The 25,706-nt window shown below is 43.8% G+C and overlaps 1 protein-coding gene and 1 long non-coding RNA gene across 2 annotated transcripts in view; one reads left to right on the plus strand and one right to left on the minus strand.

Annotated features, from left to right (window-relative positions):
* Positions 1-876: 876 nt before the first annotated feature.
* Positions 877-2,194, plus strand: LOC310680149. Its single transcript, XR_014512666.1, has 2 exons — positions 877-1,629; positions 1,764-2,194. It is a non-coding gene; the product is annotated as an uncharacterized lncRNA (long non-coding RNA).
* DDR2 (discoidin domain receptor tyrosine kinase 2) overlaps positions 2,104-25,706 on the minus strand; it is a 68,527-nt gene continuing 44,924 nt past the window's right edge. Inside the window, exons 13-17 of the mRNA XM_083446411.1 lie at positions 16,890-17,020; positions 15,601-15,792; positions 13,154-13,388; positions 12,341-12,490; positions 2,104-9,596 (exon numbers count right to left, since the gene is read on the minus strand). Coding sequence (XP_083302537.1) covers positions 9,462-9,596; positions 12,341-12,490; positions 13,154-13,388; positions 15,601-15,792; positions 16,890-17,020 — 843 coding nt within the window. The 3' untranslated portion in view covers positions 2,104-9,461. The remainder of the gene's footprint in view (positions 9,597-12,340; positions 12,491-13,153; positions 13,389-15,600; positions 15,793-16,889; positions 17,021-25,706) is intronic.

The raw sequence follows: 25,706 nt of genomic DNA on the forward strand, positions 1-25,706 counted from the left end.
GGAGGAAATAAAAAGTTTTTTCTTTATTCCCCCCCCAAAAAAATAACTAGGTGCGCCCTATGGGCCGGTGCGCACTCTAAGACGAAAAATACGGTATAACAAATATAGAGTAAGCCATATGTGTCAGCAATGAGAGCATTGCATTGACTGGGTTTGAACTATTTAAATACGATTCTTGATCAATCCACACCTCTGCATCCTTGTTCCATATCTCTTTCTTGACAAATCAAGTACTGCAGGCAGGCATCCTGAGTCATCAAAGAAAGTAGGCAGCTTCTTTTGATGTAGCTTTTCTGTTAATCTTAGGGTGTTAATCTTAGGGCCAGGAAACAGATCTCACCTGAAGGTGATAATGATCACTGTCTTCCTGGCCATCCTTCTTATCATATATATTGCTTGTTTATCACCTCCCGGGGTTGCCAAATGCACTCCTTTGTAGTTCTGTTTTATTTACCCCATGCTTAATTAGTTTTGGTAGTTTAACTTTTCCCCACATGGGGTTTGTTGAAATGCTCAGAAGAAATCTGATTGGTTCTTAGAACACTCTGTAAAAAAGTGTCTTGTGAATAAAACGACCTGGGCCAGGGGGTGGAGAGACAGATTAGTATATGCACCCTTCCCAGAGTCTTGCTGGTTCAAGCCTCTGTGTGTATTCTTATTAATCAGAGTTCAATCCTTCCTTTACTTTGAGAACGCCTCAGTCCCGGCCAAGTGACATGTAGCCCTCTCTCACTTGCTTGTTAGTGATGGTGGCTGAGGAATCGAGTGGAATTCTGGGGCTGCTCTGTGCGTATGTGCTGGCCAACTGCCCAGCAGGGATGGAGGCGCAGCCGCCTGGACCCAGAAGGGGCAGCCCAGCCATGAGGCAAGGTGAGGCGACCACCTTGGGCAGCTGGATCCACAGGGGTAGCGGGTCCAAATGCAGATCTTTATTACCCCCTTGTTCCTGACATAGATGTGCACTCACCACTTCTTTCCTGCCAGGGAGGAGGGCACCATTTTGTGCCAAGTGGTCTTGGGCTTGCCCTGGAAACAAGAATTGCTCTGGTCCCATTTGAGACACTGGCTAGCATCACTTCATGAATGATGCTCTGACATGTATATGTTAGGGGCAGTGCCAGCCACTTCATTCGCTGAACAGATTCAAAACTCGGCTCAACATAGCTGCTGAGCCACATTAGTTGCAATGGCAACAAGGCAGCATTGGCTCTGGGCCCTCCTGCAATTCTGACATTTGCTCTACTGGGCTGTGGAGAAGTAGTGGTTTTTTGGGATGAGGTGCTTTTCCAGAGGTCATGGTGTCCATACAGTGTCACGACTGCTCCTTGCTCTGGCTCAGTTGTAGGGTGGCTGTGTGTCTTACTTGATGAAGGACAGTTCTCCATGTGAAGGGTAGTGTTGTCAAAGAAGAGAGAGCAGGGTTCTCAAGGTTGCCCATTCAGTGGTTATTACCAGGGCAGCTGACTGGCACATGGTCACACTCTTCTGCACTGTGGTGAGATGTACTGAATTTCTATTTAAATTGCAGTAATCAGGGCTTTTTTTCAGCCAGAACTCACTGGAACTCAGTCCCGGCACCTCTCAGGTGGGCACCATTGCCATTATAAGAAAATAAAGGAGGCTTTAATGGTGAGTTCCAGCACCTCTTTTTCTAGAAAAATAGCACTGGCAGTAATTATTTCTAAATTTGCTTTTATTCATAGAAATTAGCATCTGTAAATCTGCTCTCCCTTTTTGACATTGCATTTCCTCTTTTTTGGCAGTGGCTGGTAGAACAGTGTCTTTGGCAAGCATTAGGCAGTGGATTGCAGACCACAACTACTGCCCCTACATTCCTTGAATGTCTCCATACATTGTGTTGGTGAGGCAGAAGTCGTTCTTCATTCCAGTCTTCATTCCAGCTGCTCAAATAACCTCCTTTATTAACATGAACTTTGCTGTTAGACTGTACTTCTCACCATTAATGTAGTGTCGCCCCCCCCCCCCATTATTACTGTGCTGGGGAGAAGCTAAACTGAGATCTGCAAGGCCATTAAAGCATGAAGACTGATCAATGAACTCAGGACTGACCACCCTCCACTTTCACTTCAGAAGCACAAGGAATTGTTTTAAAGAATCTTATTTACAAATGGATCATTTTACAGGAATACAGTTCAATGTGGCCTTACAGAGAATAAATAAAGAAAAAACTATACATTGGTCTTTAAGTCTCCATTTCAAAATACAGGGCTGTTTTTGAATGAGTACTATAGTCATAAACTAATATTAAGCAGCCTGACATTAATATTTACTAGAGATGAAGGGAACACAGCTACCAGTGTTCACCATAAAGCAGAGGGGCCAATTACTGGCAGTGATAGCTCGGAACATCTCAGAAAAATGTGCTCTGCATTGAGAGGAATGGAGTACAACCAAAAGACAAATACTGTACTATCGTTACAAGCAAGAAGCCTAACATACAACATATTATAAACAGACCAGGTTCCAAAGAACTACAACTAGTTTTGCACCTTTGAATCTGAGGGAACTTTCATAAGCATAATACCACTCAGGCATACCCATTGTAACACTCTGGATCATCATTTTTGAGATTTACAAAATGACCAAAATCAATGTGTGTATGCACAACCACACATGGAAGTGCGCTCTGAAGACCAGTTTTCTATTTGATACAATTGCTGTAAATGTGTGAAGACAGAGTTTAGTTTTTTGATACAGTGTGGCTATGCTTGCTATTGACATTATTTTTGGAGGAAAATGCTAAAAAGGATTAATATAATGTTTACCTTTAGTCTTACGCTAAGAAGCCAAGGAACATTTTCCCAAAGCCTTTTCCCATACAATTGTGGGAAAAGCTTCACAGTGGCTGCACTCAATTTTTGTGTTATGACATGCCCTCCATGATAGTCATTTTGTCACTGGCAATGCGGTATATGATGGGAGGTTTATAAAATTATACACTGTGAAGAAGGAGACAAAGAGAAGTTTTTCTTGCTAATAATAGCAGAACTTGCGCTTATCCAATGAAACTGGTTGGCAGGAGTTCCAGGACATTGCTTCTTTATATGGTACATAGTTAGTGAACAAGGGACGCGGGTGGCGCTGTGGTCTAAACCACAGAGCCTAGGACTTGCCAATCAGAAGGTTGGCAGTTCGAATCCCCGCAACAGGGTGAGCTCCCGTTGTTCGGTCCCTGCTCCTGCCAACCTAGCAGTTCGAAAGCACATCAAAGTGCAAGTAGATAAATAGGTACCGCTCCAGCGGGAAGGTAAACGGAGTTTCCGTGCGCTGCTCTGGTTCACCAGAAGCGGCTTATTCATGCTGGCCACATGACCCGGAAGCTGTCTGCGGACAAACACCAGCTCCCTCGGCCTATAGAGCGAGATGAGAGCACAACCCCAGAGTCGTCCGCAATTGGACCTAATGGTCAGGGGTACCTTTACCTTTTAGTTAACAAACAATAATAGTTAATTAGCTGTCAGATGCTGTAGTGATGGCTGCTGGCTTTAGAAGGGTATTACACAAATTCATGCAGGGAAAATCTGTGAGTGGTTATTAGCTATGGCAGCAATAGGTGACCTCTATATTCAGCAGTGGTCATGACACTTAATAGCATTTGCTGGTACTCAGAGAAAGGGCACACTTGCCTCTGTGTCTGAGGGGGTGGGTCGGTGCTTCAGGCTCACCGCACCTACTGAGCAGACCCTAACAACAACAAATTTTGGATCTGACAGTAAGGCAGCCCCTTTATCAACCCCTTTTCAGTGGCCACAGAAAGCTGAGCATCTGTTGGGGGAAAGTTGTGTGTATGTCAGAAAACTAGGAGGGGGTTAATGGAACGGAGTATCCTGAACAAAGACGTAGGTGGTTGAGCTGGCCCACACTCCAAACAGGAGCCCTCCACCCTGAAACATCTGCTGTTCCTTGCTAGGTCCACTTCCACTTGTAGGTGACAACTTGCAATGTGATGGATGCAATATACAACCTGCTCTAAAATAAACTGTTTCTTTTTATTTTCCCAAACTTTTTAGATCGTACTTACGGGACCGCCTCTCCTGGTATGTCCCACAGAGCACCCCAAGGACCATGAATAATAATAGCTTAAAGGTCCCGGGCCCTAAGGAAGCCAGACTATCCTCCACCAGAGCCAGGGCTTTTTCAGTGACCTCTCCGACCTGGTGGAATGCTCTGTCCCACGAGACTAGGGCCCTGCAGGACTTGATTTCCTTCCACAGGGCCTGTAAGACAGAGCTATTCCGCCTGGCCTTCAATTTGAATTAGCCTGGTCCTCTATTCCCTTTTCCTTGTCCTCTTCTATGAAGAAACCCTTTCTGGGACCCCACATTTAAATTCAACCCTGGTCTCCTTGCTGGCCTTGTAGGACCAACTTGGCCAGTTAGCCCTGGTGATCATTTGATGTCTACTGACTGGGTTTTGTTCTCCCCCCCCAAAAAAATGACCCCTGAATTTTAGAATTTTATTGATATTGATGCTGCATTTTATGTTGTATTTTATGCTGCTTTATGCTGTTTTTAAATTGCATTCTAATCAATGTTTTATATTTGCTGTTAGCCGCCCTGAGCCCGGTTTTTAAACCAGGCTTCTACCAAGGTGCTTTATGAAGAGTTGACCAAAGTGTGCCTGTATACAATAGCATTATTTATAAAAAGAAATTGTTGTTGTTAAGACAGCATCTTCACTTGTGACATACTGCAGTTCTGTGTTATTTGATGTCTCGGTAATTCATTTGTTATGTGGTGCAAATATGACCTATATTGTGAATAATTTCATAAAATGTCTGCTTAAATACATACACCTGAGCCTTTTATAGGAGAGAAAGGCAGGGAGGGAGAGACTGGAAGGCGGGGGGGGGGGGGATTACAGAACCTTCCCAACCTGGTGATCTGGAGCTTGGATGGAATTTTAGTTCCCATAAGCAATCAGGTAGCAAGCTATTTACAAACATGAGTTATTTCACCTCCATCTAAACCACCAATGGTGGGAAGCTCTAGCATATAATGTGGTGTTACTATGGTAAAAAAATTAAAAAATCAACTTTACAGTTGGGAGAAAAAGTAGATTCTTCTCTTTACATGAAAGGTGGGGTTTCTGGTGTTTGTTTTTCTTTGTTATATCTGCGATTTCATAGTTCAAAAATCTAGTTACAAGACTCCCTTGGCGACAAAATAAAACAAGCATGTGCTTAATTGCACGTACCAGTGCTACCAACAAAAGTGCAAAAATCCTTAAAAATCCTTAAAAAGTGAGGAGCCCATTGGAAGGCAGTGAGCTATGGACGCACATCTTACCTCCCCACATTTCATGGTCCAAAATTCCCTCACCCCTAGTTTAGTTTTGTGGTATGAGTAAGTGAGCAGTCACTAAGATGCAAATTAGCTGAATGCTACTGAATCAGAAGCAGCAAAGCCCATAGAAGGAAGCCAGGCTGTTTGTGCAGACATCTAAGTGAGATATTTAGATCTTAGTAAGTAATTGTAAAATGGCAATTGCAAGAATGTATATCCTCTAGCAGGGAAAATAGCGTGGTGCCTTTCAGGATGCTGGACAGAGGGGTATGTGGAGAGTTTGACACCAAAGGAAGAAGACTCCTCAGTTATCCTGATTATTTCACTCTGCCCAGGTCTGCCTCAGCTCACTTCTGCCAGTCTCTCCCCACAGACTGACTTGCATCAAGTCTGACAAAGTTATATTTAAATGAAGCAACCACTAAAAGTGCCGAAAGGCTTTTGTTGCTGTTATAGATATTATTTTTATCTTGATTTTTAGATCTTCTTATGATTAATGTGGAAATTGTTCAGATTTGTACATTTTGATGTGTTTAATCATTGTTTATAATTGTTTCAGTTGTGTTCATAATTATGTAAATATTTTCATGTTGTAAGCTGCCTTGAGCATTGCTTTAACTAAGGAAAGGCAGCATACAAAGAACATGATGCTGACGATGGTGATAATCCGAAAAGAAGAACTGGAATGCTTGAGCCTCCCAAGATACAAAGACCAAAAGGAGGCCTGGCAAGAGCTCCTTCCCCCTGTCCTTGGCTCGCGATCAAAGGGAAAGGAAGGAAGACGGACACAGCATGATTTAAGGTTCCTTGCATGATGGATCCCAAGAAAGTGAAGAGCAGTGCCAAATGAGAGAAAGAGCAAAACACACACATTTTGCAAACTATTAGTACATGTTGAAATTAGGCACCGAGCCACCCATGACTGACTGGGAGTGAAAGGATGCAATCCATCTCTCAGCCCAGTCAAAACATACCCCAAACTGGCCTTGCAGTTTCAGGGAACAATCTGTCTCTCTCTTTTCTCTTATCTGCGCTGTCCCAGAAGCCTACCTCACACCTTGAGAACTATGCTTTTAGGGCTGTGGTTTCCAGATGGTTTCCAGATCCATAGAGACAATTTTGACTTTGTTCAGAACCCACATGTTGGTGCCAAGTCCTGCTGCAGAAGGAAGTCATCTATTCATCCCTTAATATGCTTCATCTGCTTGTTGATGGCTCCCACCCCACCCATGTGAATTGCCACATTGGAGGCCATAGGACTGTGATTACAACTCCATGCTCCACACCCAGAAGAGCAAGAAGTCAAAGATTTTCAGATCTGAAATCACAAAGTCTCACAGGTTCACCTCACTAAACCTTGCAAAAAGAAAGAAGAAGCATGCTTGCCATTCACAAAAGGCTAGCCCAACACATTTTGGTGCTTGAAACAAGATGCCCGCCCCCTCCTGTCGATGAATATGGGACATAATCAACTGGAACATCCCATAAGGCACTGGAGGTCTTAAGCCACTTTGCTGAAAAGACCTGCAATCTGCCTGTGGCTGAGCTGACACAAACAGCCAATAGATTACTGCCTGATCCTATAAAACTTACTTATTTTGCCTGGCACTTTAGTCTGAGCAACTTGTGCAGGCCAAGGGCCAAAGCAGACATGATGGAAATAGCCGCATTTGTTCACCCATCTGCCCCTTCCATGTATAAAGTGTGGGGCGTGTGAGGGTGGGGTCTGGCTTTTTCCACAACAAAAGGTACATGCATCTGAGAGAAGCTGGCTCTCTACTCCTCAGGTTCACCTCCCTTTACTCTGCTGCTTCAGACACTTTTCTCCCGACTTTGGTCCGATGGCAAAAGTGAACTTGGCTGGGGAAGATAATACAGGGGAGGAAAGACCAAGAATCCAGCTCTTTCCTCAGACCTCCCCCAACCTCCCACTTTATATGGGAAGGAGGCAGAGGTATGTAAGTACAGATGCAGCTGCCTGCTTCATGCCTAGTTTGGTTCTCAGCTGCTCCCTGGTTGGTACCCAACTGCCTCCAGTTTGCTAGCCCTTCACCATTCACCTGCCCAGGCCTCACGGAAAGAGTAGCAGCCTTACAAGAGCTCCTATCCCCTCGTAGTAGGCCACCTCAAGAGGTTTCATACTATCTCTAGTTTTCAGCAAGCAAGCCACCTGCCACACCTCCGCTGCCTCACTGTCAGCTTGTGACTCGATCAAAATGGGAGTTGTCTGCAGAGACCCTTGTATGGTGACAGCCTTCTTTATTTCAGAGCTCTCCTATTCCCTAGATTCCAGATATAGCCCAATTCCAAAAGGCAGATTTTGCAACGTTGTGCTGCCCTGACTGTTGAAGGCTAAATCTAGCCGCTTACTCTGCTGTAGCTGAACATCCCAACTCTACGCATCTTCCATTGCTATTATGGGCCAGCCTACAAATTCTGAAGGTACAAATACAAAGAGTTTGACAGGGAACTTTGGTAGATACCATGCCCTACTACTAAACAATCCCAGGAATCTATTCTGCAGAAGGCAGCTATTACATAGAAGCAAAATGATAGGCCTTTCCCCTTCTCCAAACAGCTTGGAGCATGAGCTTTTGAGGCTCCGGAGAAAAAAGATGAAAGAATGGGATGCTACAGAGAGGTGAAGCCTGGGCAATAAGTGAAGTATCCTCATAAGTAGAAACTTGGAGCATCAGACCAAAGCCAGCCAGAGGCTTCTGGGAAATCCAGAAACAGGAACCTCACTGTTTGGTCCCAGTAACCGGAATTAGGAGATAAGCTGTCCCTGAAGCTGGAAATCTAGCTGTCATGGCTAATGGCCACTTGTGGACTGCACCCTTGATGAATTTATCTAATCCCCTTTCGAAGTCATCTAAGCCAGTGGCCATCACCAAAGCATGTGGCACTGAATTTCATATGATAATTATCCATAGTAGGAAATAACGCTCTCTTTTGACTCTTGAACTGATGTGCCATAGATTTCATTGCATACTTGTGAGTCCTAGCCTTATGAGGGATAGTGAGAAAAAATTATCATTCTCCACACTGTGAATAATTTTCTAAGCCTTTATCATGCCCTCCATTACTTGCCATTTTCTAATCTAAAGTGCCTAAAATGGCCACTTTGGCCAGTTCATTTTAGTTGCCCTCTGCTGCACTTTTTCCAGCTCTATGTTAACCCTTTTGAGATGGGAGAAACCAGGACTGTACACAGTATTAAAAATCTTCATGCGCTCTAAAATAGATAAAGCGAGAGATTCTCAGAAGCTTTAGATCTGGAGTGTATAGGAGGAGACATTTCTATATTTCATATAGCATACAAAAAAACCCTAAATTGAGGCAGTCTGTGCTCCACACTAAAAAAGAAGATTTAACCAGCACAAAGTGATCCAAATTCTGATTATTGTGTAAAATGTGCAAGCTGGGCAAATCTGCACAATTTTTCATATCTGGTTAATTATTTGGGAGGGGTGCATTAGGACTGTCTCACAAACCACTGGAAACCTACCTCAGCGATTTTTCTGGCTTCTGAGATTTCAGCAAGCATTGTCCATACGCTTTCAAGTGTATAGGCGTGGTAATAAAGACCATAAAACTTATTCCTATTTGAAATGAAAGCTGAGCTAAAGAAGCCAAATTCTACATCCAGTATCATATTCTACTCTTTTTCTACACTCAGGCAGAACTGCATCTCTTTCTCTCTCACACACACACACACACACAGCCCCGGGCATAAAGTGCTGGCGCTCTTCCTAGCTGTGTGTGTGTTTGCCTATTCCCACCTCAAGTCTGTGTAGTCAGACTACATCTCAAGTTCCTCCTTCAGAGGAAAATAAGAGTCGTGTTTTCCTCTTCCCATCGCAGACTAAACCCATTCATAAACCGGAACCTATGACATTACAAGATAAATAACATCCCTTCTCCCAGTCTTTGCCAATCCAAAGTATAGCACCTTGAATGAGGTTGTGTGGTAGACCTGGTCAGATCCCATCTTTTTCCTTTCCTTTCCTTTGGTGGCCGATAACGAAGGTCCCAACTCCGCTACTGAAAGAAATTGTGAGTCCAGGTGAAGTGGCTTCAGTTCTATGTGTAAGTTTTTGAGGGCAGATGGGCTGGGACGGTCCAGAGTATTTAGGGCATGAAGGAAAGGCATCACTACAAAGTGGTTGCTTCTTGGAGCAGGCAATGGATTTCCTGGAAGGAGGGTCGGGTTTTGGTGTCTCGTCTCCAGCAGCTGAGCATTAGCTTATATACAGGATCAGGACAGCAGGCAGGCTGCGGAAGGTAGGTCTTTAAATAGGGAAAAAGAGAGAGAGAGGACAGATACTGAATAAAGGCAGATAAAACCCCTCTCAAAAAGACACTAGAAGCCGGAGACTTCAGATTTAATTTGTGGCATGTAACAGCAGAGCTGGAATGTAGCTGAAAGTAATCTACTTCATTTATTAATGATTACTTATTAATCAGATCTGTAGCCCCATTTCCTCCAAAGAATCCAGGATGGCTTACAAGTTGAGGCTGAGAGAAGGATTAATCAGAGGCTGACATAATTGTATGGCTCTGGGGGAATTTGAACTCAGGACCAATCACTCTACCCAGTAGACCACATGAGAACTCTCGTTTTCCTTGTTCTAAGAAGAAGATGCCATGATCTGCAAGGCAAGGAAGGTTCTGCTAGTGGGGCACCCCAGACTACTCAAGGCTTGGAGTGCTTCCAGACAGGGGTGAAAAATTGTCAACATGCCGTAGTGCAAATGGGAAATCAGGCCATCCCCCCACCCTGCCCGCTTGCCCTCCCCACCACAGCTTGCCTGCCACCACCACCCCAACCACTGCTGGCCTGAGCGTCCACTGAGGTCCAATATTACTCTATATTACTCTGCAGAGGTCCAATATTACTCTATTTGCAATCCTTGTTTGGCTGATTTCATTTAATATTCTAATTTTATGAGATTGTTAATTTGGGGTTTTCATCAGCTGTATGCCATGATCATCACAATTATAACAAATAAAGGCTTGACATATCTCGCTTTGCATGTCATGAGTCTATCTCATATATTAGTTTCACCTTTTAAGTTGAATTACTGAAATAAATGAACTTTTCCACAATATTCTGAGTTTCACCTGTAATTTTGGGCACTGCATATTGATGCAGAGTTGCTGAGAATTGTAACTCTGTGTGGGTTAAACTACAGTGCCCAGAATTTTTTGAGGGGAGAAATGTGCTTCCGATGTGCCTGGCTCCAATAACCAGAGACAATGGGAGTTGAAGTCAAACATCATTTGGAAGATCACAGCTTTCCTGATTTATACTGTAAGGTAAAGGGACCCCTGACCATTAGGTCCAGTCGTGGCCGACTCTGGGGTTACGCGCTCATCTCGCTCTATAGGCCGAGGGAGCCAGCGTACAGCTTCCGGGTCATGTGGCCAGGATGACTCAGCCGCTTCTGGCAAAAGTAGAGCAGTGCACGGAAAGGCTGTTTACCTTCCCACCGGAGCAGTACCTATTTATCTACTTGCACTTTGATGTGCTTTTGAACTGCTAGGTTGGCAGGAGCAGGGACCGAGCAACGGGAGCTCACCCCGTCGCGGGGATTCGAACCGCTGACCTTCTGATCAGCAAGTCCTAGGCTCTGTGGTTTAACCCACAGCGCCACCCCCGTCCCTGATTTATACTGTACTTGGGCTCAAATGTATGTTTCCTCTTCATTGTGTTCATCCTCATCATAACTAGGTAAGGAAGAGCATCTTTTCCCTCCTCATTTACATATGAAGAATGGAAGCCACGTTCTTCATTCTAGCAGAAGTGTCACACTGATTTTGTTCCCATCCCACCCATTTTTCTGACTCTCCATTTTTTAAAGCTCCAGTAATAATATTCTGCTTCATTGCATCCATTCCCTCAATCCCACATTCACCCATGTTTCTATTCAACAATACAGGTTTGTAAATCTTTCCAGAATCTAATCATGGCTTATTTATTATCCTGTTTCAAACTCTCCCACCCCCCCCCCCCCAGAACACAGCACCATAGCTGCCTTGAGTCCCTGTCAAGGAAAACAGCACACAACAACAACAAAAACACCACTGTATTTATGGGATGCCAGCTGGATGAGTGTAAGTGCAAGATTTAATCTATAATTATTTTAAAACAGATCACAATTCTGGTAGGAAAGGAAGCCATGGGAATTACCTTTCATTTTATGTATTAAGATTATATTATTTCTTTGTAATATTGTGCTTGTAAATATTTTTGACACTCACATTTATTGATAAATTTTGTAAACATTTTTTGCGAGGGGGATGTTTGGTACATTGATAAGCTGGTGTTTGTGGTGAGCTGCTTCGGATAAAATTCACTGTGGGAAAGCAGCTTATAAACCAACTAAAGTACTGTTGTGCATTTGGGGGTTCAGCGTGCACGATGCCTGAGTCCCTTGTAATTATTGGGGGGTGTGTGTGAGCTGGGCTGGAAGCAGGGTCATGGAAGAAGCCACGCTTGACTTCTGTGGGAATCCAAAATGTGACCTTCTGGGGTGTTGATGCTGTAAACTTCTTCATCTTAGGCTCAGGTTGCATATATGTGTAAATAAACTATATACAGTGGTACCTCGGGTTATATACGCTTCAGGTTAAATACGCTTCAGGTTACACACTCTGCTAACCCAGAAATAGTGCTTCAGGTTAAGAACTTTGCTTCAGGATAAGAACAGAAATCGGGCTCTGGCGGTGCGGCGGCAGCAGGAGGCCCCATTAGCTAAAGTGGTGCTTCAGGTTAAGGACAGTTTCAGGTTAAGAACGGACCTCCGGAACAAATTAAGTACTTAACCCGAGGTACCACTGTATCATAGCATCCACTGTCCCTAATTTCAAGGAAACAGAACCCTGGGTAAGTCCCTGGGATCTTGCATGCAACACTCTTAAAAGTGCAGTGGTCCTGTCCTCTTTTTCACCTAAAGCACATGCAAGTGTCCCATAATGGAGCAGATGACCTGGTAGATTTTGTTTTTTCCTATTTCCTGTTGTTTCCATACCTGCCGTCCCTGATCCCTAAAGAACTCTCCTGTGTTCTCAATGACTTGTTCATCTGAGAGCTGGGAATATGGCTGCTCGCGGCAAAAGGTGAAAGTCTCCCAGAGTGTCACACCAAACGCCCACACGTCACTTGCTGTGGTGAACTTGCCCTGGACGGATAAATGGGTGGGTGGGAGAGAGGGAGAAAGAAAGCACACCATTTAGGAACATGCACTTAGACATCCAGGGATGTACATCTCCCAAGAGCCCAAAGAGACTTCCAGGAGAAAAATATGTGGCAACAGCAGAAGACACTTTTTCAGGCTATGGGGCAGTCTAGTTTGGTAGTCTAGTTCTCAGTCCCTCATTGGTGGAGAAGCACAGCTGGAATTGCAGGGCATGTTTAAAGAAGCTGCTATTTCCAGGCCTTTGCCTGGAAATAGCAGCTTCTTTAAACATTAGCTCTCCTTTCTGTGGTCACCATCAGGGAGTTTGCTATCAGAAGGAACCCTTGAAAGGTCAATTGCCTGTGTTCACTTAGAGAAATAAAAGCATGATGGGGCAAAGGAATGTTTTAAAAATAGAGTGGCAATTCTAATTTGTATTCCTGCAGGATGCTAACAAAGCCAACCATGGTATCAAACTGGATTCTTGATTAAAAGTATAATTTTTAAAAACCTTAAGAATGTGCTTTTCAATATTCACCTAGCCCACGACCCATTCTCCTCCTTTCCTTCCCATATACACAAGTCTTTGGCTTTTCGGTACAGAAAGGATGAATCCAGGCTCCATGTGGTCACCAGCTCTAAGAGGACGTGCAGGATGAGGCTTACCAAAAGGATGCTCTCCCAGGACATCCAGCGAATGGGGAGCACGGCCCGGCCCTGGATCCGGTAGTAGTCTCCACTGTAGAGGTTCCGGCTCATGCCAAAGTCAGCGATCTTGATTGTGTAATTCTTCCCTACCAGGCAGTTGCGTGTCGCCAGATCGCGGTGGACAAAATTCAGGGAGGACAGATACTTCATGCCAGAAGCAATCTGTGTGGCAATTAATTTCAGGTTGGCATAGCTGAAGGAAATAAGAAGCACCAGAGAAGGAATGGCTTGTGGCCAGCCTAGTGTCCAAACTGCAGAAAGCATGCTTCCTTCGTGTCTACTTTCCTGTCAAACTGCTGCCACCCAAAATATGTTGTTTATTAAAATGGAAAAACATGTAAATATAATAGGCTGTATAATAACAATTGCAAAGTTATTTACTAGAAACTACTTCCTAAAAAATTAAATACAGTTTCTCATAGTAACAAAATCAACATCATGACATAATATATTAAAATGTAGCTTATTCTGTTGACAACCAAGTCCAATATGTACAATTAACAAATCCTATTTTGTCAGTGCCATAATTCATTCATTTCTAATTTCTTCATCTTCTCTTGTATTTTTCCTGGATATTCCCCTGTTTCGCCCGAAGGGGCTTCATCAGCTGTGCGTAGTTCTAAATCATACAAACACAGACACTTTGTAACATAATAGGTACACAAATTAAAAATCCTTGTCTTGTCTGCCAGTGCCAGTTTCTTTTGTCTACCAACTTTATCATCGTCATTAGACATTATTTCATGTCCCTCTTCTAAGGAATACGTCAGACAGAAAAATACAAGAGAAGATGAAGAAATTAGAAATGAATGTATTATGGCACTGACAAAATAGGATTTGTATTTTGTACATACTGGACTTGGTTGTCAACTGAATAAGCTACATTGTAATATATTATGTCATGATGTTGATTTTGACACTTATGAGAAGCTGTATTTAATTTTTTAGGAAGTAGTTTCTAGTAAATAACTTTGCAATTGTTATCATACAGCCTATTATGTTTACGTGTTTTTTCAATTGGATTTGCGTAATATAGGCATTCTGGTGGTTTTGATTTTGAGTTCATTTAAATGGGGCAAATAGCAGCTTTGGGCTGGGGGGGGAGTGGGGGGGGAATGCATGGGGCAAACTACTAATCCAGCTGTTACAGCCTCTCTTGACTGAGGGCTCCCACAGCTGCTTTTTATAAGAGAAAAAGATGTGGGCAGTCTTAAACATGCTACTTAAAAACACACTTTGAAGTCACATGTAGTTTGATCATCAGCTGGAGGAGCAAAAGCAAAGCCCTAATTAGGTGGGTAAATCTAGAGGGAGATACAGGGCCCGTCAAGCACGGGACGGAGAGGTTTTCTGCTTGTTTCCCCAGGAAAACCCTCTATTTACCGCTGAATTGGAACAAACATCAATCTGTAGCAAAATCAATTATTGCTTGTTCCGATTCAGCCACAAATAGAGGGTCTCCCCAGGAGAAAGGGACAGGACAAATGGAAGTGCTGGCGAGCCCTAACATGCAGTTGTGAAGGCTACTTGATACATAGATGATGCTTTTCTTTTACACTGATTCCTATAATTCAAAGTCCCCGAGATAGTACGGTATCTCTCTTCCTACCCTTAGTTTTTCCATGTCTCTGCTACACCTTTCCTGCTCTTTTTCTGATAGATCTCAGCTTCCCACTTTATCATCCTCATCTGCCTGAAGATCTCCTGCTCTCCAAAATAACTCTGCCTAATGCAGACAGTATGTCCTCCCATAACATGCTGGGTGCCCCCCCCTTCTTCAAGCTCTTGCCTTAGCAACCTCAGTCTTCATCCCCAACTAGCAAATCCTATGGATCCATCCCAGGATGCCACACTCTGAACCTGCAGGGTGCAGGCAACCTTCCCGAAGCGAAGCAGGTCTGGTTCTGACCAGCGCCTGGAGAGGACACTGACTAGAAGACTCAGATATGCTGCTCTGAGTTCCATCATGGACAAAAGCCTGGACAGAAATGTGAAATGAGAGAAAGTACTTTTACCAAGCCCTTCCACTCTGCCGTTGATTTTGTTGTCTCCCCAGAGCAAAAAACGAGCTTGTAATATTATTTATACAGGAAGCATCTGGAGAGCAATCATGGTTCTGTGAATAGACAAGGCTGCAGGATGTGGTGGGATGAAATGGGTGGGAATCAAATACTTGCTGGGGGGCAGAAGAGGGATAATGAGGACCCCCTTTGCTCCAGTAAAGGCTCGGGGGGAAATGCCCAAGGACTGCACTTTGAGTCCTTTTGTGCAGCACAGTACAACATGCGCACACACAAGCTCAGCGGCTTGTGGAGTCAGAATGTGGAGCAGCTGCCACCTCAATGAGGCCTGCACACAGAGGAGGCCGTGCACAACCCAGCACTCACACAGCCTTCATTAGCTACCTGACAGAAGGGGTGGAGCATTCTGACAAGCTCTGGGGCTCCTGGCGAGAGAGGAATTGGTTGAGGTCGCCATTCTCCATGTACTCAGTGATCATGCAGAGGGGGTCGTCAGTGATGCACACGGCCAGCAGCCTGATGATGTTGGGGTCCTTCAACCTGGACATAATCTTGATCTCCTTGAGGAAGTCATTCCTTTCAGAAACAAAATTATTATAATTTTGTAAAATTGTGTGTCTGTCTTTCAGTTTTTCAGTTTCCATGGTTTTGTATGTATCGTGGTATTTTATGCATTGTCACTTGCTGTTATTTTACTTGATTATAGTTTAGTAATCATTTATTATAATTGTTAAGAGTGAGTTTCTGATTATTATTTGCTGATAGTTTCAGAATTAATTTTATTTTGTACTGTTATATTCTAATGGATTATTGAATACAGCTTTATTTGGTAAAAGTTGTTTGTTTTAAAGTTACTATGTTTTTATTATGAATCCTTTGTATCCTATCAGATTGTTATAAGGTGTGTAATTAATAATAATAATAATAATAATAATAATAATAATAATAATAATAATTTATACCTACAGCCCACCCATCTGGTTGGGCTTCCCCAGCCACTCTGGGCAGCTTCCAACAAGAGATTAAAAATACATTAAAACATCAGCATCTTTGTTGTATATTTTGTTGTCTTTCAGCTTGTAAACTGCCTTGTGTATAGTAATATAGAAAGGCAGTATACATATTAAAAGTGAAATTAAATCCAGCATGGGGAACAGATGTGGCCCAGGGCCTGAAAGCCTTGAGCTGAAAATCCGAAAGGCCCTGGTTCAAATCATGCCTCGAGTCTAGCATGAAGCTTCTCTTTGCCTTGGGCAAGTCACACTCTTGGGCCTCACTTCCTGCACTCTCTATAATATGCAGATACTAATACCAGCCTACCTCACAGCGTTATTTCAAGGATTACGGCAATAAAATGTATCTGAAGTGTTTTGAACATACTTTGTATTTCACCTAATGCTTTTGAACTGTAATTATAAATGGTTAAGAGCCTTTTGGTGCATTTTACTCAAGATTCCTTTCTCAAGCAGGGCAGGAAACCTGCTTGCCCCCGGGCTTCCCATTGGCATCTGGTGGGGCACCATGAGGACAGAATGCTGGACCAGATGGGCCTTTGTTCTAGTCCAGCAGGGCTCTGTTTACGTTATTCTGTTTATTTTTGGTCTGATTGTGGGTAAAGGAGCTGCTGTAACTGATCTTAGGAATGCTACAGCTGTCTTCCGCCTCCTAAGCACCTGGCATTCTTGTTGGCATCAGCTCTCAGCATCTTCACAGCCAGGAGGACAGGTTGGCTAGTGTTGCCGTCCGGAACAAAATCCTTCTCCACAAACTGCTCCATCCCTCCTTCCACTTCACACAGGTGGACCTGGAAGGAAGGCAGCAAAGCAGAAATGGTTGGGCAAATAGCTCTCACAGAGAGAAGGGCTGGACTTAAAAAAAAAGCAAGGTCATGAGAATGGCCTGCCCCTCCCCACTCAACTCTTCTCCCACCCCCACTTCCTCCTCTGCTTCTGGAGTAGAAATGAGTTCAAAGTGCTGTGCAGCCAATTTGAGAGTCTGTTTGCTTGTGAATTTCCTGTACAGACAGATGGTTGTTATCTTCTGGTTGTGTTATCACTCCACTGAAGTCCCCTTATCCATAATGGAAAGCTTCCCAGACACAACAAAGTTGCTGCCAAGGATCTTAGAGAGAGGCAACATGACCAGACTGATATCAGCCCCAGGGCTGAGTGACCCATCAGATGAACTTCTTCATATTTTGTATGAAATAAAACAATCTGGTGTTGTGAATTTGGGTGCCTGGATGACCATAAATGGATCTATGACTAGTTTTGCCTAAATTTGCTGGGGATCAGGAATTTAACAGATGAATACTGATGTTTTGCTTTATAGTTCTCTAGTATTGGCATGTAATGCCCATCAGGGTTTAGATAGCCTCCAATTCGTGTGAGGAGGCAGAGAAGTTTTTACTTTGAGTCGTTTTCCAGAACTGTAATCTTGTTGGTTTGTTGTAGCTTCCCAAACCTTGTGGTACCTAAAAAACTAACATACCGTATTTATTGAACGGTATTAATCATTTTGATGAATGATTTCTTACATTTTCTGATATTTTGAATTACTATGACTTTATTGAATTGTACTAATCATTTTTATAAATTTGTTGTTTGCTTTATTTTATAATATTTATATTATTGTATTTGATAGTACAATGAGTGCAATGCTTGTTGTTTTAATGCTATTGTGATTATTGTGAGCCACTCGGAGCTCAGCATTTGTTGTTGAAAAGCAGAATAAAAATACCGAATCGATATTATAGCATGAGTTTTGGTGGACCACAATCAACTTCATCAGATGAATGAATTGCAATACTGCATTGGGAAGCCCATCTAGACACGGAGGGGGAAACAGAGGAATGAGTTCAGGGGAAATGAAGTGTAAGGGTTTATCCACACTTACTTTTCCTCTGCTCTTAAAAGCTCCATCTCTAAGGAGCATCATTTTTGTTCTGGATCTTTCCCTGTGAAACGTGAACTTCAAAGCTCAATCAGAGCAAAAGGCAGTCAGCAGAAAACCTGAATTGGCATTTGCCCTCACTGAGTTTTAAAGAGCGGGTTTCTGTGAGGTTTGGGGGGCAACCCCTCCCCCCCCCGCTCAGACACAGAGCTTTTAAGTATGGAGCTGTGTCTCGAAAGAACGAGGCAAAAGCTAAGTGTATGAGCCCTAAGAAGGCCAGTGGCAAGTACCTCAAACGGCGGTGGCCTAAAGACTACTTCTTGTCCTTTGTCGTTTGCGCAGGAACTTGCCATAAACATACAGTAAAACAAACTTTATTCTCAAGGCCTGGAGTCAGACAGAACAATAACGAATTCCTAGAGCCAGGCCGCACCTCTGAGGGCTCATCCAGACCTCCTTTTGTGCTGCATGTCTAGTCATAGGTCCGTGCTTTAAAGCACCACGTTTAAGCACACTTTTCTTTTTTCACCCGGGCGCTCTCCCCGCGAAAACCCTCTCCTTACCGCTGAATCAGAGCAAACAGCAATCTGCAGAAAACCCAAATTGCTGTTTGTTCCGATTCAGCATTAAAGAGCGCATTTTCCTGACAAAAGTGTCAAGGCAGGGGGGAAAGCGCTCAGATACGGGGCTTTAAACTGCAGACCTGTGCCTAGTAGGCGCAGGGCAAAAGATAAGGGCAGATGAGCCCTGAGCTGGCTCTCCAGGACTGAGCTGCTGGGTCATCGCTGTTTCACTTTAAGGGTTCACATGCCACGTTATCTAATTGATAATGCACACATTAAACTTTAACATATCCCTATGTTTCCAGTGGGGAGATAGGGACAGGGAACCACTTTTTATTGGACCAGTTTTTATAACCAATCAGTTAAGTTGGTTAATCAAGCAATGTAACAGCACTCCTAGAAACATGCAGCAGAAATACACAGAGATTTTCAGAAATGCAAAGAGATTTCTGAACACATATGTTGTGTCCCTCCCCTCACCCCCTACCCAAAAGTATCTGCACAAGATCAAAGTTAAGGACCAACAGAGCTTGCCCAGCATGCTGCATAGCTCAGTTGGTAGAGCCTGAAACTCTTAATCTCAGGATTATGGGTTCAAGCCCCACGTTGGGCAAAAGATTCCTGCATTGCAGGGGTTGGACTAGATGGCCCTTGTGATCCCTTCCAACTCTACAATTCTATGATTTTGTAACTGGCACGACAGATAGAGGTATAATTTTATAGCATTTCAAAAATCTGCAAAATTGTTTGACCTGAGAAAACACTGGAGCAAAATAAATGTTTGAACACAAAGGGCAGCAGTGGTTCTGTCATACCACTTATCTTTTAAGAAAGCTGAAAGTGATATGATAGTGGCATTTTGGAACTTGAGGAACACACATATTGCTTCTGTCCCACGGTCACCTCTGCTCAAATAGGCTTTGGAGACACAACAAAAATGCAAAACCAATTGTTTATTAGAAAGGATAGTGAGAAGAGCCTGAACACTATAATAAACAATGCCTTGCCATATGAACAATGATAGAAAAAACCCTAGAGTAACTTCATTTGTTCAGGTCTTTTAAAGAGTGATACTGTACTCACTTTTGTTTTATCTAATTGCTTCTATATTGTTATTCCTATGCATTGTAATTTAAATTGGTTTATTATTATACACCCTGGTAATAAACCTTTTCCTTGATAGGCAGGGTACATTTTTTTAAAAATCAGTAAATAAATAAAATCTGAACTTTCAGTAAAAATTGAAAGCCATCATTGGTGGTGATACTGTCACCATGTCCATGTATCGTCACTGCTGTGGTGAAAAGAAGAGTTTAATTTGCACTGGTATTTATGTTCAGATCCATAAGATAAATATAAAGTGCATGTCTTCCCTCAAAGAATCCTGGGAATTCTTTGCTGGAAGCTGTGGCTATTAAAATAAAAGCTGTAAATATTATTATTATTATTATTATTATTATTATTATTATTATTATTATTATTATTGACAGCTTCCATGGCAGGCTACAATAAATAAAATACAATATTAAAAGCAGTTTAAAAACTCCACAATCACAAAAATAAGGTGGGTCACATGAGCCTGTGATTTTGTATTTTATTTTATTGGGCAGTTGATCATAGTGGACACCTGACAGAGCAGCGTATGCAGTGAAGCAGTTATCAGTTTCTACTATTATGCATAAAGGTAAACGTAAAGGGACCCCTGACCATTAGGTCCAGTCGCGGCCGACTCTGGGGTTGCGGCGCTCATCGCGCTTTACTGGCCGAGGGAGCCGGCATACAGCTTCCAGGTCATGTGGCCAGCATGACTAAGCCGCCTCTGGCGAACCAGAGCAGTGCACAGAAACGCCGTTTACCTTCCTGCCGGAGCGGTACCTATTTATCTACTTGCACTTTGACGTGCTTTCAAACTGCTAGGTTGGCAGCAGCAGGGACCAAGCAATGGGAGCTCACCCCGTTGCAGGGATTCGAACCGCCGACCTTCTGATCAGCAAGTCCTAGGCTCTGTGGTTTAACCCACAGCGCCACCCGCATCCCAAGCCACCAGCATCCCCTATTATGCATAATTCTCCTCCAAATTAACACCCTCCATTCATTTCCAGAAGGTCAGCAGTGACAGACGAGGAGAGCGTTGCCAAAGTACAGTGGTACTTCAACAGACATTGACCTAGTAGCAGAATGGAAAGTCGCAGAAAAATATATCACCAAGGACAAGTGCTTCACAATCAGGAGTATAGACAAGCAGACAAATATAGGCATAGTCTTTTTCTTTACAATCACTTGTGTATTTGATAGAAGTAACATCAACTCGTAAATCAGGAACCAGACACTGTTCCGGTAAATTCAGCATTTCTTCCCTTAATCACTGAGCTGTACAATGTACAGCTGTACTAAGCAGTAAACAAGCAATAGCTTAGAAAACTGGACAAATCTGTCCCTGTATTAATATTGCCCAATCCAGAGACCAGTTCATCCAGCTGAGAAGCAGGATTGGCTTGGGTTGAAGCAACAATCTCTTCTCTGTTTACATATTCTAAGTGTTATAGGAATTCTAAGGTATCATAATTGCATGTTGATTGCCCTCCTAAAAGACAAAGTCCAGCAACTGGAGGAACGTGTAGCTACACTCCAAAGAATTAGAGAGCTGGAGCTCTTCTTGGAAGCAGCAGAGCACACCGTCTCCACCAAGGAGGAGACAGGAGACTCCCCTGGGAAGGAGGCTAGTTCACCAACACAGGAGCCCGATATGTGGAGAAACGTGACTCAAAGAAGTAGGAGGCCCAGGGTTCGCTCTGATTGTTTAGAAATACACAATCGCTTTCAGGTCCTCTCCCCTAGCATGGAAGACGAAGAGCAGACTCCATTTGAGGATCTCTCCCTCATTACAGTCGATCAGGTATATGAAGATGAACAGCAAAGTCAGTCCTCAGAGAATGTGCAGGCGACCTTGGAACGGACCGCTCACGGAAGAACCCCGACCAAACCTAAGAGGAGGCGTGTAGTGGTGATAGGGGATTCCCTACTGAGGGGAACAGAAGCAGTGATCTGTGGGCCTGACAAGATGTCTCGGGAAGTGTGCTGTCTCCCTGGGGCTAAGATCCAAGATGTAACTGAACGACTGCCAGGAATCATAAAACCCACTGACAAATACCCCTTCCTCTTGGTTCATGTGGGAACCAATGACACTGCAAGCAATAGCCTCCAGAAGATCAAAAGAGACTACGAGGCTCTGGGCAGGAAATTGAAGCAATTAAATGCACAAATCGTCATCTCATCTGTCCTCCCAGTTGAACGATGTGGCCCAGGGAGAGAGGGGAAAATAGTGGAAGTAAACAGCTGGCTTCGCAAATGGTGTAAACAGGAACGGTTTGGATTCTTAGATCACGGACTGCAGTTTCTTGAAGATGGACTTCTGGCAAGCGATGGGCTGCACCTCACAACGGGTTGGGAGGAATGTTTTTGCCAAAAAACTCAGAAACCTCATCAGGAGGGCTTTAAACTGACTAATGTGGGGGAGGGAGACAGTGCTCCTGAAGGTAGGAGTCTATCAATTGATGAAGATGATCATCCAAATGTCATAGACCAAATGGAGCAAACAGCAAGCAGACCTAGTGGTGGGAGGAAAAAATCCTTAAATAAGAGACACGGGGGAATGACTAATGGACTTCAATGTCTGTACACTAATGCACAAAGCATGGGAAATAAACAAGATGAGCTTGAGCTCTTGGTACAGCAAACTAAATATGACATAATAGGCATCACTGAAACCTGGTGGGATAAGTCCCACGATTGGAATGTAAAAATGGAGGGATACAATCTATTTCAGAGAAACAGACCAGACAAGAAAGGAGGAGGAGTGGCGTTATATGTCAGGGATGTGTATACCTGTGAAGAGATCCAAGATTTAGAACCTCAAAGCCAAAGTGAGAGCATTTGGGTCAAAATTAAGGGAGAGAAGAATAACAGTGACCTCATTGTGGGAGTTTACTATAGATCCCCAAGCCAAACGGAGGACATAGATGATGCCTTCCTGGAACAGATGGCCAAGCATGCAAAAGGAAGGGAGATAGTGGTAATGGGGGACTTCAATTACCCGGATATTTGTTGGATGTCAAACTCAGCCAAGAGCATAAGGTCAAACAGATTCCTCACTGGCCTTGCAGACAACTTCATTGTCCAGAAAGTGGGAGAAGCAACAAGAGGAACAGCCATTTTAGATCTGGTCCTAACCACTGTCGATGACCTGGTTAATGGGGTAGAAGTGGAAGGATCATTAGGCGCAAATGATCATGCTCTTCTGAAGTTTACTATACAACGGAAAGGAGCAGCCAAGCATACTAGGACTCAATTTCTTGACTTTAAGAAAGCCGACTTCATAAAACTTAGGGAAGTGCTGGGTGAGATCCCATGGACAGTAATACTAAAAGGAAAGGGAGTTCGTGATGGCTGGGAGTTTGTTAAGAGGGAGATAGTAAAAGCACAACTTCAGGCAATACCAATGAGACGGAAACATGGAAGGTGCCTAAAGAAGCCAGGGTGGCTATCTAAAGAACTTTTAACTGAGTTAAGATTAAAAAAGGATGTGTACAAAAAATGGAAAAGGGGGGAAACCACCAAAGAGGAATTCAAACAAATAGCCAGCACGTGTAGACACAAAGTCAGAAAAGCTAAAGCACAGAATGAACTCAGGCTTGCTAGAGAGGTTAAAAGCAACAAAAAAGGCTTTTATGGGTATGTTCGTAGCAAAAGGAAGAACAAAGAAACAGTGGGGTCACTCAGAGGAGAACATGGTGAAATGCAAACAGGGGACACAGAAAGGGCTGAACTCCTCAATGCCTTCTTTGCCTCAGTCTTCTCCGATAAAGAAAACAATGCCCGACCTGAAGAATTTGGAGCAAATGATCCAGTAGAGAAAACACAGCCCAGAATAACTAAGGAGATAGTACACGAATACTTGGCTAGTTTAGATGTATTCAAGTCTCCAGGGCCAGATGAACTGCATCCAAGAGTATTAAAAGAACTGGCAGATGTGATCTCAGAACCACTGGCAATCATCTTTGAGAATTCCTGGAGAACAGGCGAAGTCCCAGCAGACTGGAGGAGGGCAAATGTTGTCCCTATTTTCAAAAAGGGGAAAAGAGAGGACCCAAATAATTACCGCCCAGTCAGTCTGACATCAATACCAGGGAAGATTCTGGAGCAGATCATCAAGCAAACAATCTGTGAGCACCTAGAAAGGAATGCTGTGATCACCAATAGTCAGCATGGATTTCTGAAAAATAAGTCATGTCAGACGAACCTGATCTCATTTTTTGACAGAATTACAAGCCTGGTAGATGAAGGGAACGCAGTGGATGTAGCCTACCTTGATTTCAGCAAGGCATTTGACAAGGTGCCCCATGATATTCTTGTAAAGAAGCTGGTAAAATGCGGTCTTGACTATGCTACCACTCAGTGGATTTGTAACTGGCTGACTGACCGGACCCAAAGGGTGCTCATCAATGGTTCCTCTTCATCCTGGAGAAGAGTGACTAGTGGGGTGCCACAGGGTTCTGTCTTGGGCCCGGTCTTATTCAACATCTTTATCAACGACTTGGATGATGGACTCAAGGGCATCCTGATCAAATTTGCAGATGACACCAAACTGGGAGGGGTGGCTAACACCCCAGAGGACAGGATCACACTTCAAAACGACCTTGACAGATTAGAGAACTGGGCCAAAACAAACAAGATGAATTTTAACAGGGAGAAATGTAAAGTATTGCACCTGGGCAAAAAAAATGAGAGGCACAAATACAAGATGGGTGACACCTGGCTTGAGAGCAGTACATGTGAAAAGGATCTAGGAGTCTTGGTTGACCACAAACTTGACATGAGCCAACAGTGTGACGCGGCAGCTAAAAAAGGCCAATGCAATTCTGGGCTGCATCAATAGGAGTATAGCATCTAGATCAAGGGAAGTTATAGTGCCACTGTATTCTGCTCTGGTCAGACCTCACCTGGAGTACTGTGTCCAGTTCTGGGCACCACAGTTCAAGAAGGACACTGACAAACTGGAACGTGTCCAGAGGAGGGCAACCAAAATGGTCAAAGGCCTGGAAACGATGCCTTATGAGGAACGGCTAAGGGAGCTGGGCATGTTTAGCCTGGAGAAGAGGAGGTTAAGGGGGGATATGATAGCCATGTTCAAATATATAAAAGGATGTCACATAGAGGAGGGAGAAAGGTTGTTTTCTGCTGCTCTAGAGAAGCGGACACGGAGCAATGGATCCAAACTACAAGAAAGAAGATTCCACCTAAACATTCTATGATTCTATGATAAATAAAATGAATATTAATAAGTGCACAAGGTAAGCACACATACATAAGTACATAAACCACATGTTTATGTAGTTATGATGTTAGTGGGTGTGCTAATGCCAGACACACGTGCGCATGGGGTGTGCCTGGCCCGGGGCACCCGCAGTCCCAGGGCCAAGACGGTGGGTCTGGAGGGACTTCTCCTTTACTGATGAGCAACACAGAAAGTTTCATAGCCCCACCCCATGGACAAAACAAAAATTGCTGTTATTATTAGACACCCATTATTAGCCGATTCAATGTCCAGTAGGATGATATCACCTGTCCCAATGAATTAAGATCCTTACCAAGTTGGGCCCAACATTGGGGGGGGGGCACCTGTTGTGCGGAAGGCGCTCTGGCAATTGCCAGGCATGGTGGGCAGACACTCACCCATCGGGGGGGGGCACAGAGGGTGGAAAGCGCCACCCCCAACCAGCACACCGGTGCTCACCCAGGAGCAGCGGGGGGTGGCAGCCCCCTCCCCTCAATACTGGGGGGGCTCAGCCCCCTGTTTCAAAATATTGAGGGGGCTGAAGCACCTTCTGTCCCCTTTAGCTGGCACCCCTGATCAGAACATCTTGGCATTCCTGTCCCAGCCCATCGTTTATCCAACTCCTTTTTCTTTTCTGCCCATGGCCTTCTTGCCTTAGTGCTCAGTCCAGCTGAGTCTTTCTCTTATCTCCATGACCAGAC

This window comes from Podarcis tiliguerta (assembly GCF_965153285.1).
Source record: "Podarcis tiliguerta genome assembly, chromosome: 6".
NCBI classification, from domain to species: domain Eukaryota; kingdom Metazoa; phylum Chordata; class Lepidosauria; order Squamata; family Lacertidae; genus Podarcis; species Podarcis tiliguerta.